Source organism: Cucumis melo, chromosome 5, assembly GCF_025177605.1.
Source record: "Cucumis melo cultivar AY chromosome 5, USDA_Cmelo_AY_1.0, whole genome shotgun sequence".
NCBI lineage: Eukaryota > Viridiplantae > Streptophyta > Magnoliopsida > Cucurbitales > Cucurbitaceae > Cucumis > Cucumis melo.
The window spans coordinates 27,734,130-27,749,540 of NC_066861.1; the positions used below are offsets into that span (position 1 = coordinate 27,734,130).

Here is a 15,411-nt window from a genome sequence, read left to right on the forward strand (position 1 = left end):
AGCAAGATACTTGTGGCATAGGTATGATGGCTAGCTAACCCATCAAAGACTGAGCATATTTCCTGGTGTTAATTGAACTTGTCTATCTTCAAAGGTGAAAAAATTAAGTTTACCATGCAGATTTTTATGTCCACTAAATTATATTATACAATGATGCAATAAGAATCAGTAAAAGGTTATTATGTATGAGCAACAAAAGTCAAAAGAAATGAAGGATTCAAGCACAATAAAATTTAAACATGTTCAAGGAGTATTTATCGTGAAAAATTATTCTTTAAATCTTCTCCACATGTCATTTGGATTCCATATATATATTTGAGAATAAGATATAAAAAAATTTATAGTATCTAAGACCCCAACTCTACAAATCTGCGTCTTACCGCAGAAGCAAGTTCCAGTTCCCCAATGCCATACAGCCCCTCAACAACCTTTTGCCTGACCTTGATATACGGTATAAACCCTCTGTCTGTCATCGCCATGATCACCTTTCCCGCTAAAATATACTCACGACACTCTAGACAACCTTCAACAAGAAGCTCATAGCTCTCAAATCCAACATCGTGACTGTCCCTCTCCAACAGCTCAATGATCTCAACAGCTCTCCTTACCTCTCGGTTTGCTCGTAACGCAGCCACAACGTTAATAATCGTTCTTTGTCTTGGCATCAATTTAACTTTTACAACCATTTCTTTTAGCAATTCTACTGCCTTATCCGTCCGTCTAACAGCTGTTGCTGCACGAATTAAGGTACCATAACTCTCCAAATCAGGAACACACCCTGCCCCTCCCATACCTTTCAAAACTTGAAAGGCCTCAGCTAATTCACCAATGGAACAAAGGGAGGATATAAGATAATTACATATGTTGCTGTCAGGCTTGTAACCAATTGACTGCATATCCATCAATATATTAGCAACAGACTTAGCCTGGCTACGTTGTTTTAGCCAGGCAGAAGAAAGTAGAAAATGGGTCTGAGGGGAAGGGACACAACCGGAGTGGAGAATCCTCTGGAGGACTGGAAGAGAGAGGGGAAAGGGTGAAGGGCTTTGAAGAGTGTAGAAAAGCAGAGAGCCATGGACAAATTGGGATTTTGAGCGAGGTCTAACAAATATTAAAGATTGTAATATCTCATCCACAACTTGTGTTCTTAAATTAAGAGGAAAAGTGGAGAGAAACAAGAAAAGATTGGGGTTATGGCAAGCTTCTTGCAACGAAGGAAACAGACCGGGAAGTTTCTTATACGACTTGGATTCAACTGCAGCTTTAATGCTGTCTTGAAGCGTTTGTGATGGTGATATTGAGTGGATAGAAGAACATTGCTCCAAAAAGTGATGGAAATTGAGTAGAAAAGCAGAAGTCTTTGTTCTTCCAATATTCATGCTAGTAAGAATAGGAGGTTCTTATCTTGTAGCAAATAACTGTTCATCGAAACACTCTGCGGATGGTTCACGGGAAATCTATAGATCATGGAACATAGATTTAACATTATGTATGATCCTACTTAGGAGATGATAAAAGAGTAATCACAAAAAATGGTAGCAACAAAAGAAGCAATAAAGAAGAGGAATAAATAGAAATTGGAGATTCAGTCAAGAAGAGAAATACGGAGAACAAATCCACTGTTTAGAGCTAAAATATTAGAAGTGGGAAAAAAATTGAGATGGAAACAAAGCACAAAAAACTCACCACTTTGATGTCAAGAAGAGTTGCGAATAGAACGGCCTAGCTGATATTCGCAGACTGGCGGACAGAACTGCACAGGCCGGCGGACGGAAGTACACGGCTGCTGCAGTCGGCGATGGAACTGCATGAGCTTCACGTTGTTGAACTGTGGGGAAGTGGAGTTAAGCCGACGAGGGAGAAATGGGAGAGACCTTCTCTTGTTTAAGACTAAAAGAGAACAAGCAATTGAATTTCATATACCTCTCTTTAAAGGTGACCCAATTTATGTCATAGTTTTTGTGTTTTTAGTTGATTTTGTTTTTATTTCTTATTTTCCAAAAAAAAAAAGTCAAATTATTCTAATTTTTAGAAAATTTTAAAAATTTAAGAAACTACTACCAATATAAAAAAAAAAAAATAAAGGAAAATATTTAGAAAATATAGCAAAATTTTTTATATACATAATTGAACCATTTTATTATATTTCGTAAATAGTTTTAATATTTTACTATTTAAAAAATGTCCTCAAATTTATTGTATTTTGGTTATTAAATTTTGGGTTCAATTTTATCTTGCCAACGAGGGAGAGAAGACATAAAAAACTCCTTCTACGTGTTCCTATAAAGAAGTTTTTTTCGTCATATCAAAAAAAAAGAAGACAAGAGAACTCCTACGACGCGTTCTACTACGCTTTGGAATTTGAATTGAAAGAAACAAAAAGAAGAAAAGAAAGAAAAAAATAAAAAAACCAGACTCCTTCTACATTCTCCACATCTTCTCGATCGCAGCAATTCAACTTCATAAACAAGTCCAAGAAAGAGGAGTTTGATTCCCCTAATTTAACTTAATTTTCTGGTGAAAATGGACCATATTTTTAATTACATATTATTTTGGTTATTGCCTTTTAAATGGTCTATTTTAATCTCTAATTTTTTTTATTAAACAATGATGGTGAATCTTTTCTAAAAGAAAGAAAAAACTTCTTTACAAACTATCCAACTCTAATAACAACACTAATTATAAACTAGTCTACTACCTTTATTAAAACAGCAATTAAAAGAAAAAATCGTATTCACTGACAAAAATTCGTTCTTTTGAATGCTTATCGAATGTTTTAATTTTTTTTAAAAAAATATATAAATATTTGTAAGGGAAGGATCAGAATTAAAACTCTCTCCCCTCAATGAAATTGAATTATTTGTTTTTCTTGTTTTTTCTTTAAAAAAAAAAAGACCTATGGATTTAGTTGGTCGGTCGAATTAAAATCGCGAGGTCGCACACGCGGTGTCTTGTGGATTCAAAATTATGATTATTTCCATCACCCCTTGGCTTTTTCGCTCCATTCGGCCATGCCTTACAAATTTCGCTCCACTCCCATTCTTCTCTTCCTCTCCTCTTTCAACTGCATTGAGGCCGATCCTTTAGGTAAATGGTTCTCTCCCATTTCATCTCTAATTCCTCTGTTTCTTTTTTATTTTACTTGTTCTTTTTCCAGCCGGATCCTCCATTTCTGTGGTGAAACTGAATTGTTCTTATCGATTTCTTGTTTGAATTCTGTTTTTCTCTGTTTGTGTCTGTGTGTATTTTTTAATTTGTTTTGGCATGTTGAAGTTTAAAGATACCAAAAGTTGCGCTTCACTACTTTCCAGTTTCGATGGTAGCTGCTAGTTGTAACGCTTACGTTCTTGGTTTTTTTAGTTAAAATTTTTTTGCTTCTTGTTGTTTACTGTTTAGCAAAAAGCATGGGGAATACTACCAAAGTCCCGAACTTAATAGATAGATGATCATGTGCTAAGAAGTGCGATACTTTCCGTAGCTGATACGTGACACAGTGTCTGACATTTGTTTGACACATATTAGAAACTTGTTAGTATAACATATGTGTTAAACAGGCATAGAACACCTGTTGTACTAAAAAAAATATTTGTATGATAATAATAATAACTTTGAAGTGTAAAATATATCCAGCTAAGTTTTTTTAAGTATACAAGTGCATTAACTCATTTCCTCTTGATTTTCTTTTGGTATAAAAATTATATATATTTTGAAAACCGTATATTTAATAAATGTATCCTTGTGCATTATGTCCTAGATTTTTAGAATATGGTGTGTCGTTGTGTCTATATCGTGTCGTATCAATATCTCGTATTCGTATTTGTGTTTGTTAGATCATATGTATAAGCGAGGACAGCTATTTCTGATGTTACAAGACCTTCTTCAAATTTTACAGGAAAATCATTCAATTTGAAAATTCAAGATTACAAATGCAATCTAAACCAAACTTCAAGAACAAAAAGTGTTATTTGTTAATATCCTTGCGACCTCACCCAAAGTATCTATTACAAACTTCAGAAAAAACTTCATAATAAGGGTTGGGTTGAAAAAAAACATAAAGAAGTCCCACCCCAACCTAACTCTGAAAAACATAAAAAATTCAATCCAACCCAAACCTTACAATTTGGGTTGGGTAGTCCGTGTTGTTCGGGTTGTCGGGTTATTTGAACTCCTAGTTTTAGCTAAGTGTAAACTTATTTAAGGATGTTGAAGGTTAGCATTGATCTTTCTCTCTCAAATTTGGTCAAGAGGAATTATTTTTTGAGTCATTCATATAGTTCCATTTTGCTTTTGAGCATTTGAATTGTTTGTTAACTACTTCTTTGATTAATATATTCGAAAGTGAAATTTCCTTGGTTTACTTTATTGATCAGTGTCCCATTTTACCAGTTATTTCAGTTCTCCTAATAACCTTCATTGGACTTGAGTTTGGTTAACACAAAACAATGGTGAAAGCTGTAGCTGTTCTTGAGAGCAATCAGGGAGTCAGTGGAACCATCTTCTTTAGCCAAAATGGCAATGGTAGCTCAAATCAGTGTTCAAATTTAAATGCTTACTGCTTTTATGTTTTCTTTTATGTGGTTTTCAATTTTGCCCTTGTATTTTTCAGGTCCAACTACAATTACAGGAAATATTTCTGGTCTTAAGGCAGGGCTCCATGGCTTCCATGTCCATGCCCTTGGGGACACAACCAATGGTTGCTTATCAACTGGTACATTCTCATGAGTTGCACCATCTTAGTTTCTCAATGTTAGGTACAGAGTGTCTTTTAGAACATAACAACTCCACTTGCAAGCAAATTGGTTGCGCAGGGCCACATTTCAACCCTGAAGGCAAAGACCATGGTGCTCCAGATGATGAAAATCGTCATGTTGGTGATCTTGGAAATGTGGTTGCCGGTGATAATGGTCTGTTTAATGCTGTTCCATATTGCTTTTCATTTTCTCCCTGAAGTAACTATCTTTTTGGTCCTCGAGTTTTGAAGAATGTGTGTTTTTTATACTTGAATTTTCAAAACATGCTTTTTTACTCCTTGAGTCTTTTTGGAACAGATGTATTTGGTCTCGAGTTTTCAATATGTAGTTTTTTAATCCTTAAATTGTTAAGATTAGGTTTAAAAGGTCCCTTTAAGTGTATTGCCATTATTATTTTATATTAATTATATCACATGACATTTTGAAGTACAGAAATAATTTTAGAGAAAAGTAACTTTCTTAAAATTTATTTTTCCAATATAAAATAATGATAAGAAATTTATGCGGGGGCCTTTTGAACTTTAAAAACTCAGAAACTAAAAAAAGTACATTTAAGAAATTTAGAGATCAAATGTACTTGTTCTGAAAAATTTGGAGTCTAAACAAGTATATCTTGAAAACTGAGAAACTAAATGCACACCTTTTTCAAAACTCAAGGATTAAAAAGGTGATTTTGTCTAAATTTCAATGAGCTGGAAGTGGACTCTAAATTCAATCCCTCCAAAATGCAGGACATGGGATTCCTTGAAGGAATCCAGCTTCCCTCTCCATCCTCCCATCAATTACAATATTTCAATAAATATCACTGAATTCCATGTTAAAGCACTCTTTTCTTTTCCTTTTTGAGGATTAATTTGACATGATTGTAAATGTTGTTACGTTTACGGTACAGGTACTGCTACTTTCTCTATTATTGACAAACAGGTTTGGACAATTTTATGTTTAGTTTGATACTTTGCCATCTCTACTGGAAGTCTCAACTAGTGAGCATTACTTCTTTCTATGTTATGCAGATTTCCCTTGTTGGACGAAATTCCGTTCTTGGAAGGTCTATTGTTGTCCATGCAGATCCTGATGATCTTGGCAGGGGTAATTTTATAAATCTTCATTGCTATATTTCTAATAGGAATTATACACATTTAACTCTATCGCAACTAATCTTATCATGCAAAGATTTTAATGATTGACCTAAAGAAACTAACCTCAATTGCATTAATTGTAACTATGCTTCACTTTCGCCTTGGTATTAATTTGATCTTCTTTGAATTCAGTGATATTCTTTTGGGGTTCTTCCCATTTTTTCTCCATACGTGCAGAACATCCATATTCTTCACATTTGTATAATTAAGTTTATTCAAATCTTAAACCAATAGATTATTTTATGTGCTGGAAGTATCACTCTTTGAAATATTTGTTTCCCTTCAATTTCTTGTAAACCTCCTGATGTATTCAAAAATCCCTCAAAGGGAACTTTTTTTATCACAAAATGCAGAATGATTATAAAGTAACTGTAACCAGCAGCCATTTATATAGGCTGACATAAACAACCTAAGGGAAAAGAGGCTCTCGACAAAAACAAAGAACTAACTAACAGCTTATTAAATAAAGCTGTAAAAATACAACTAAGAAGGGTAAAATCTAAGAACAAAGAATTATTTAACTTAAACAAGAAACAACCCCGAGAAAGAACAAGAAACTAAGAATAAACTAATAACAATAGCCCTCATGACCCCCTTTTGTCTCTGCTTGTCAAGTGGATGGCATTCCATCAGATTCAGGATAACCAAATAAAGAAATCTGAAGCATAATCTGACCTTGGCTGCAGGTGGAACTGAACTTAGCCTGACCACTGGCAATGCGGGTGAGAGAATAGGTTGTGGTAAGTACATAATCATACTAATTCGTCACATTCACATTGCTTCTAAGGATTATGCTATGCTAGCCAAGCAGTTAAAAAAAACAAAAAACATACTTGTTCAAACCCTACCTTTCTTTTTTAGATAATAGGTCTGAGATTTGATAGTACAAGTTCATATCAGTTAAATTATTGAACTTGCAATTATCTATCATTAGGTGTATGTCTTTTAGTTAATTTACCAAGGTTTTAAATTTTACTCTCCTGACAAATGTACGGTTCTAATAACAGTCATATATGTATAATGACGTAATGTGACAAATTGTACAAGTATTTTACTTATTATACATGTACACACTTCTCTCTGGGTTTATCGTTATAATTTATATCAATTCTTTAACTTGCACAAACAGATTCAGCACCCTGAATGTATTGATTGGGACATTTTTTTTCACTCTTGGGATTGATCTGTTCTCAAATACAGGTAGCTAAAATTTTTCCTTGACGTAAATCTCTGTTATTATATGTTTGTTGCAGGCGTTATTGGACTGCAAGAGTGAAGTACACTTCGACTTGCATGGTCTGTGATGATTGATGAACAAGTATGATGTATAAAATGCTTTATTTTGGAACATATATATTGTATCTAAAATAAGACGGCTTCAAGCCTTATAGCAGAAATAAATAAAATTAGCATGAAAAAATCTAATCTTATCTTTTATTTACTTTATTCTTTACTTCTTTCCTCTCTCTCTTTTATTTTAGAAAACAATATTATCACATAATATAGACTTGCACAATAAAAGGATCAATATGTAAGGCCGATGGAAATAGTAGAATTATTAGGAGAATATTAGCAGGGTGTTTGGTGGGGGCATATTCAGTGAATATTTAGTAGGTTGGTAAGGTCTTTTTGTTATAAATAGAAGGTGAGGGGTTAGGGAAGGATGTGAAGTATTTTTCGGTGGGATTTTATCGTAAAGGAAATTTGAGTGACTCTAACCCTCTTGAAAGGCTAGGGTTACTTGTTCTTATAGTATTTTAGCATATATTTCATTTATGACCATTCTTGAGTTCATCCTATGTTCTTAAGATAATTCTTGTTAGGTAAGATCCTAACATAGTATTTTCAATATATTATCAACACCTCTTCAACAACATTTCAGTATTTGCTGATCATTTGACAGGTCAATTGATTCTAAATTCATTTGCCTAATCGTTTTCCTGTCAATTTGTTCAAAGATAATTTAATAGATATGTTAAAACAACATTATGTTTTACACAAGTTGAAACATAGGTTTAAAACAACCAATAAAAAGACCAAAGTTAAAGTTTTAAAAAGATTAGGTTTCGAACTCTCAGGTGAAATATGTTAGTCTGAAGCTCTAAGCCAAAGAAAGTAACCATTCAGCCTGTGCTTGTTTTCTTTTTTCTCATGATTTTCACCTTTCCTAACCACATTTGAATATTTGAATTGTTAGACAAATTTGAAAACAAGAAATCTTAACAAGTTTACAAGTTAACCATCGAGAGGAAAAAAAGCTTATATCAATTGAAGTCCTGAGTGGTCGCAGAAAGAACCACCAAATCACAATGAACATATCAATCATTGAACTAGAGGCAGTGGAGGAAGACAAAACTTTCCTGATATATATTTGCATCATTTAACGGCTTTACCCTCAAGAGATTATACAATAGGATATATACATTTTATGGTAAGCCTTGAAACCTACACAGTCAGGCAAATATGGCACATGGAAAAAACAAAACATTAATTAATTAAGAAGCTTAAGCTCGTCTCTTACTCAAACGCCAAGAGTTTGGTTCGTGATATCTGTCATAAAGTGGTTCAATCCGCTCTTGTCGCTTTCGCTTACTCATCTTTGTAGGGTCTGAAACTTTGAAGAATCTTGGAGCTAATTCGACGAGCCATTTAGGATCTATGACTGTTACTTCACGCATGTATTCTTTTGTTGTCATGACCAGCTCGTGGTATATGACCCAGTCGGGTTGTCTTTGGAATAACGCACTGCTCGGATGGATGTATACCGGTTGGTTCTCAACTAGCGTCCGATAACCCTCTTGAGGATCCTTTCTGGCTGCATGGAAGAAGAACCCTGCTGTGATTGCCTTCCTTATCTGTGTGAAGTTCTTGCCAGCACTCACCACATCCAATTTGTACCTGAAATTAAGCAAACACGCGTGAGTTAGAAAACAAGAAGACTCATACGAATAGTACAATGTTACAAGAAATGAATGGTAGTTAGCACTAGATATAATGATGATGGTTGATGGATAAGCAAAACTGATCGATAAGTAGTAGATAAAAGTAAAACACCAGCTAGAAATTTCCTAGAATGCAACATATACATATTTCCTCTCTACTAGCATCTCTATGTATAAGGTAAAGCGAATAATCTTAAAAGTAAATTTCACAAGCCAGTTCCAATGAACAGAAGTATAGTCAGTTTTTTAAAATAAATTTGTACCCCGATCAGGGCATATATGATCCCCTTCAGGAAGTTCTCTTCATATTCAACATCAACAGATTCACAATTTAGAGGGGTATGGTCAGGATAAGGATCCTAGGCACATATGTATGCCACCAAAAGAACAAATAAAGTCTGGACAAAGACTTCACTGATGTACGACTACAGGACATATCTCTCATAAGAGTCCTCCACGGAAAGAATAAGATTGAGCAATACAGCATCCACTACTAATATACGAACAACTACAAACCTTATGATCCAACAAAATTCATAAACAGAAACTTTAGTTTCTACAACAGGCATTAAAAGTATCGAGCACCAAGCAAGAGCTTGAATCATCAAGGCAACCACCTTAAATCGAGAAAGTTCATCCTGCCCATCTAAATTCAGGCCCATCTGAATTATCAAGGCAACAGAAGTAAAGTCTGTCACCGGCACATAAGCCTCAAAATCATTTTAAACTCAACTTTCTGAGTTCAAACATAATCATGCAACTCAAAAAATCTATTCAGTTACATTTTCCAAATTCTTTAACAAGAACACACCTACATCTGTTTCAGCCTAATTTTGATCAGAATTTTTTGTTTTTGTCTTAGATATCGTTCCTACATGTCAACTGTCTGTTCTTTTCGCTTTTAGCAACCAAGACTGCAGTACAAGGCCAACTAAAGGGGGTCCAAACCTAAACTACTGAAGAGGACTCCATTCTAATAAACAAGACATAGCCCATAATCACAAAAAGTTCGTGAAACCAATGCCCACAAAGAAAGCATTAAACCTAACCTGCCCACAGACATGATCTCTCTGATCCTGTTATTCCTCCCAAACCAAATTCCCCACCATACAATAAAGAAACTACTGTGCCACTGAGCATCACATCCACAATAGAGAAACCATATCTACTCCATACAAGCAAATTGTTTGTTTAAACAAAATAGTGGTGTGCATCAAGACAAGACAACAATAAACAACTGCAGCTGAAGACAATAATTAAACATTAAACAAAGATTTAAGAGGATGCTAGAAGATCATACTTGTCCATGATTGAAAGAAGTTGTTTCCTCACATCCTGGGCTCTCCTCAAGGATCGAGACTGAACAAAGTTCTCAAAACACCAGGGACCAGAAAAGTTTTTGGCTTTCCAAGCCTCATAAACTGCAAGCAAAGTCAGATGATCTCCCTCTGGCTGGAAAAACTTTGCCCTTTTCTGATCAGCCTGGGCTTGTTTTTCCCTTGGCCTGTAAAAGATATTTCCAGTCTGAATCATAGCAATTATGGTCAAAATCTCATCACTGCATCCAAGATCCACACTAGCTAGAAGCATCTTTGACAAAGGTGGATCTAAAGGAAATTCAGCCATTTTTCTACCCAACTTAGTCAGCAGTCCTTCTTCATCAAGTGCTCCTAGACTGTAAAGTTGCTCCATTGCTGAAATTAAAGCTTGGGGTGAAGGTGGATCCATAAAATCAAATGACAGAAGATCATTTATCCCCATTGCTTTCATAGTAAGTGTAGTATGACCAAGATTAATTCTCTGAATTTCTGGTATTGTTGTAGGAGACATCTCATTACGATAAGCACTCTCAGTATAGAGGCGATAACATTTTCCAGGTCCTGTTCGGCCAGCACGCCCCGCACGTTGTTTGGCAGATGCTTGTGAGATTGGTGTAATAACAAGAGAATCAAGTCCTTGCTTTGGGTTATATACATTCTGTTTAGCAAACCCAGGATCGATAACATAAAAGATCCCATCTATTGTCAGTGAAGCCTCAGCAATGTTAGTTGCCACAACAACTTTCCTCTTACCAGGAGGGGCAGGTTCAAAAATTCTGGACTGCATTTCACTGGGCAATGCACTATAGACAGGTAGAATAATTAACTCGGGAACATTTTTACCGAGTCCTTTCATTCTCTCATATAGGGACTGACACGCAAAATCAATCTCCTCCTGCCCAGTCAAGAAAAGAAGGACGTCACCTTCAGGCTCTGTTAAGTGGATCTGCAAGACAGTGATTAAAGCGGCATCCAGATAATCAGTTTCGGGCTGCTTAGTATAGAGAATCTCCACAGGGAAAGTTCTCCCAGGAATTGTAAAAATATTACAATTAAAGAAATATCCTGAAAATTTTTCGGCATCTAAAGTAGCAGATGTGACAATCAGTCGAAGGTCAGGTCTCCTTTTCACAAGTTGCTTCAGCAACCCAAAAAGAACATCAGTGAAGATTGTTCTCTCATGAGCTTCATCAAGCATAATTACCGAGTACTGAGACAAGTTATCATCAATCAAAATCTCCCTAAGAAGCATACCATCGGTCATATACTTGATTACAGTATCAGGTCCAGTACAATCCTCAAAACGAATTGCATATCCAACTTCCTCTCCTAAACGGCATCCAAACTCTTCGGCAACCCTCTTTGCAACAGACATTGCAGCCACCCTACGTGGTTGAGTACACCCAATCTTACCAGATGTTGTGTATCCAGCTTCAGCAAGATATTGAGTTACCTGGGTTGTCTTACCTGAACCAGTCTCACCAATGACAACAAGTACCTGATTATCATGGACGGCCTGAACAAGTTCTTTCTTCAACTTGTAAATGGGTAAGCTCTGCCTCTGTTCTTGGATAGAGAGCTTCGACTTCTGCCCAAAACTAATATCCTTTCCATAGGCATCCTTCTTCCATTCAGGCATGTCATAGGCTGACAAGCCAACACCCCTAAGCTCTTGTGCAAGATGCCTCTCACCAGTCTCTGGCATAGGATCTTCCCAAGGTCGATTAAGATCCTTTGGAATTGAATCGAGCATTGTCCGTTGCTGTTGCTCACGAACTTCTCTACGCTCCTTAATGAGTGCAGATTGAAGTGCAGCTGCCCGACTCAGAGATCCTTCTGGATTTTTGAATATCTTCACTGGCGACATATCAATTGAGTATCTGCTCTGACCTTGCAGAAATGCAGGCTCGTCTTCATTCAACTCAATCTCAAGCTCTTCTTCAGCACCCTCTTCTTGGTATAATAGCCCATCTCCCTCATCATCATAAGAAGGATATTCACTTACACTTAAAACCCCAGAAGCAATCAGTTGTTTAGCTTCCCATCTCTCGGGTGAACTCATTCTCTTCAAAGGCCTACGTGAAGGGACAGTAACATCATCTTCCACAATCTTAATTCCAGAAAGGCCCGTCCTAACCACTGGACCATCATCCTTCGTATCTGAAGGATTCATTCTAGGACCATCATCGGCATCTTTTTTCTTTAAAGGAAGTAAATCCTTACCAGAATGCTGATCCACATCCCGCATAGAAAGGCTCAACTTTTGCCCTGAAACTGAAATGACCTTGACATAGACCTCTTGATCCCGCTTAACAACATCCTTGGCATTGCTAATTCTTCTAGTAGCAATCTGAGAAACATGAACCAAACCCTCCTTGCCTCTGAAATCATTCAGTTGGACAAAGCAGCCCGTGTCCATCACTCTGGAAACTCTACCCTTGTAGACCGTGTATAATTCAGGTTCGTGACTGACTGGTTGGTGTCTCCCATTTCTGTCACCTCTCCAATTTCCATTACCATCATCTACATCCCCTCTGTGACTCTCATTTTCTTCATACCCATTTCTCCTATTCCGATCCCTTTGCCTTCCACTTCTACGATAATCATCATCGCCGCCATCATCATCACGATCCCTGCCACCGTGTCTCTCATCCCTTTCATATCTATCCCTGCGTCTATCTCTATCCTTATCTCGATCCCAATCCCGATCCCGATCCCGATCCCGGTACCTATCTCTGTCTCTGTCTACATCTCTATCCTTATGTCTATCCCTACCTCTGTCTCTGTCTCTGTCTCTGTCTCTTCCTCTGTCCCCTGCCCTGTCCCTATATCGATCATCTTCTACGTCTCTGTTCCCATGCTTCTGGTGAGCCTCCAACTCAATTTCCTTTTCAAGCTCCTTAGCCCTCTCCCTATCATCCCCAATTGCCAGGGCTCGAAACTTTCCCTTCTTCCCATCTGATTCCTTCTCCTTCTTCAACTCCTTCTCACTGTCACCCTTCTGCGGGGGAAGAATCAGGTGAATAATCCTCAAAAGCGAGCGAACAAAGTAATCGGGCATCTCGGCGCCATTCTCTTTCAATTTGGCATCGAACTCATCCACTGTCTCACAGCTCCGGCCCATCTCGGTAATGAACTCAGCAAGAACTTTATCTCCGAACCCTAAATGAGTTTCGAGTTCAGAACATACCTTGGAGACGAGAGATAAGTACTCGAGCTTCTTCAATCCATCGTCGCCGTTAGCCATGGAAGCAACCATCGTCGAGAAACAGCAAAAGAAACTGAAAGGATTGAAAGAGAGGCGGTGCCAACAGCGCAACGGATGAATAGAGAAAAAATGAATCAAAAACGGGGATTCGGAAACCTTTCTTCTGCCATGGGGAGTGATCGACGCGCAAACGGAGAAAGGAGAGGGGAACGACAATGAACAAAGAGTCAAAAATTGAATCCTAGGGTTTCTACTTCTTTCATTTTATTTATTCCTTGTTTGTTTTTATGTTTTTTCCAAGTCGAAAAAGGATTACCCCTCAAAACCTTAGCAAGTACCAAGAAGCAAATTTGGGAATAATTATATTTTATATTTTTAATGATGTATTTGGATTTTAATTTAAAATATAAATTATTTTGAAAAAATTAAAGTCTTAGAAATATTTTTAAATAATTTCACAAAACTAAGTTTTTAAAATTTCTTTTTTTTTTTTTAATCAATCATTACCAATCCTAAAACTACATGTGTTTTGGTCCATTAATAATTTTCATATTATTATTTAAATTTTGTTTTTCCATTTTTCTAATGTATAATCTCTTTTTCTACTTCTCTACTTCTCTTGTTCTTCCTTTAAAATATAATTATCGCGAAAAATGTATTTAATTTTAAGTAATTTTCTTATGAATAAGGATACGAGGTTGATATTAAATGAATTATAGAAGCAAAATATCGAAAAAAAATATTAAATAAATATGTGTTCATTATTTATATCAATGGTATTTTGATACTTATTTTGTTTGTTTGATTGATGAGTTTTTCTACCGGTGAAATGAAAATATCGATACACGTTTATCTCGATATCAAACTCATGGAAATATGAAAGATGTTAAGAAAAATATTGACATATCGATAAAAATTTAACACGTAAAAACATAACATTATCATTTTATGCTTAGAACAAATAGATGTACGTGTGTGTATAATTAATTTTTTTTCATAAAGTACTATACATATGTAATATTATATAATAAATAATCATCGCTCTACGTTTGTTTCTATAACTAATATTGTTGGCGTTTTTTTTAACAAGAGTAATGAAATTATCAAACTACAAGCATTTTGAATTTTGCCTCTTTCTTCTTCAACCATTTGACCTCTAACTCGAGGAAAAACCACCTTTTTGACATCTTTCCCCATCTGAATAACTCTCTAAAATCCACCAAATATTGTTTATATTCATATTAACTTATTTATATGACATATTTCTTCATATATGATATTGTAAATATAAGTGTGATAACACCGCTTTTCTCGACAAAAGCTACTTTCTCAACCTCAACTGCAAGAGATCCTGCAATGGACCACCCGTAGCTCGATATCCTTAGTGGAGTTGAAGCAAGAAGTCAAATCACATTATCAAATAGAATATTAGTAGTTTGGAGACTGAAACAAAAAACAAAGGTCTAGATGACTCTTACATATATTATATGTCAATCGAGATAAGCTTGATTTGACATGTTCACAGTTTTTCTCTCTTGTTCACATACATAATTGAGCAAAAAATTTGTGTTTTTAATGGAGTAATAGTTAAATTCAAACTTTGTTGCATGTGTATGTAGCTAGAAAATGAAAATTGAATAATTATTTTCAACTGCGCTTTATCCTTGATGGAATAAGCAAAACAATACCAATGAAAGTGTCTTATCTCAAGTGACTTATGTATATATATTTACTCCAATAGCAAAGATTTAGTCTATCACTCAAAATGAAAAGTCAATGAATCTATTAATTATTTTGAAGTTGAGAGATGATTTTACATAAAAACTAAAATTTCAAGGTAAATCTCCACACCACAGCACTTATCTCCTTTAAACATTCTACTAAATTTATGGACACCAAAAATCATAGTATATTGCCTTGTAAAATTAGTCAAAATTCGTTTAAGCTAACTCAATACTCATGAAATATAAAAAATACACGCGTAGTTAAAAAATTAAAATATCATTTCATTTATATACTTTAAAATTTGTTTAATTTTACTTTTTAATAAAT

At 35.5% G+C, this 15,411-nt stretch overlaps 3 protein-coding genes across 6 annotated transcripts; 1 reads left to right on the forward strand and 2 right to left on the reverse strand.

Moving 5' to 3' along the window:
* Positions 1–253: 253 nt before the first annotated feature.
* On the reverse strand, positions 254–1,915 carry LOC103495705 (pentatricopeptide repeat-containing protein At1g06270). 2 transcript variants are annotated; one of them, XM_008457335.3, is made up of 2 exons: positions 1,687–1,915; positions 254–1,457 (listed from the first exon to the last, which is right to left on the reverse strand). In XM_008457335.3, the coding sequence occupies exon 2, from the start codon at positions 1,377–1,379 to the stop codon at positions 348–350; it is 1,032 nt and encodes a 343-aa protein (XP_008455557.2). In that variant the 5' UTR covers positions 1,380–1,457; positions 1,687–1,915; the 3' UTR covers positions 254–347. The 2 variants fall into 2 exon arrangements, with proteins under 2 accessions (XP_008455557.2, XP_008455565.2); XM_008457343.3 differs by having other exon boundaries at positions 254–1,435; positions 1,687–1,904.
* Positions 1,916–2,923: 1,008 nt separating this feature from the next.
* Positions 2,924–7,331, forward strand: LOC103495717 (superoxide dismutase [Cu-Zn]). 2 transcript variants are annotated; one of them, XM_008457352.3, is made up of 8 exons: positions 2,924–3,087; positions 4,387–4,518; positions 4,607–4,708; positions 4,809–4,904; positions 5,644–5,675; positions 5,765–5,840; positions 6,577–6,630; positions 7,144–7,331. In XM_008457352.3, exons 2-8 carry the CDS (start codon positions 4,443–4,445, stop codon positions 7,164–7,166), a joined length of 459 nt encoding a protein of 152 aa, XP_008455574.1. In that variant the 5' UTR covers positions 2,924–3,087; positions 4,387–4,442; the 3' UTR covers positions 7,167–7,331. The 2 variants fall into 2 exon arrangements, with proteins under 2 accessions (XP_008455574.1, XP_008455578.1); XM_008457356.3 differs by lacking the exon at positions 6,577–6,630.
* Positions 7,332–8,235: 904 nt separating this feature from the next.
* LOC103495726 (probable pre-mRNA-splicing factor ATP-dependent RNA helicase DEAH5) lies at positions 8,236–13,652 on the reverse strand. 2 transcript variants are annotated; one of them, XM_051084779.1, is made up of 3 exons: positions 12,927–13,652; positions 10,133–12,896; positions 8,236–8,788 (listed from the first exon to the last, which is right to left on the reverse strand). In XM_051084779.1, exons 1-3 carry the CDS (start codon positions 13,408–13,410, stop codon positions 8,395–8,397), a joined length of 3,642 nt encoding a protein of 1,213 aa, XP_050940736.1. In that variant the 5' UTR covers positions 13,411–13,652; the 3' UTR covers positions 8,236–8,394. The 2 variants fall into 2 exon arrangements, with proteins under 2 accessions (XP_050940736.1, XP_008455589.1); XM_008457367.3 differs by having other exon boundaries at positions 10,133–13,652.
* Between the last annotated feature and the right edge of the window lie 1,759 nt (positions 13,653–15,411).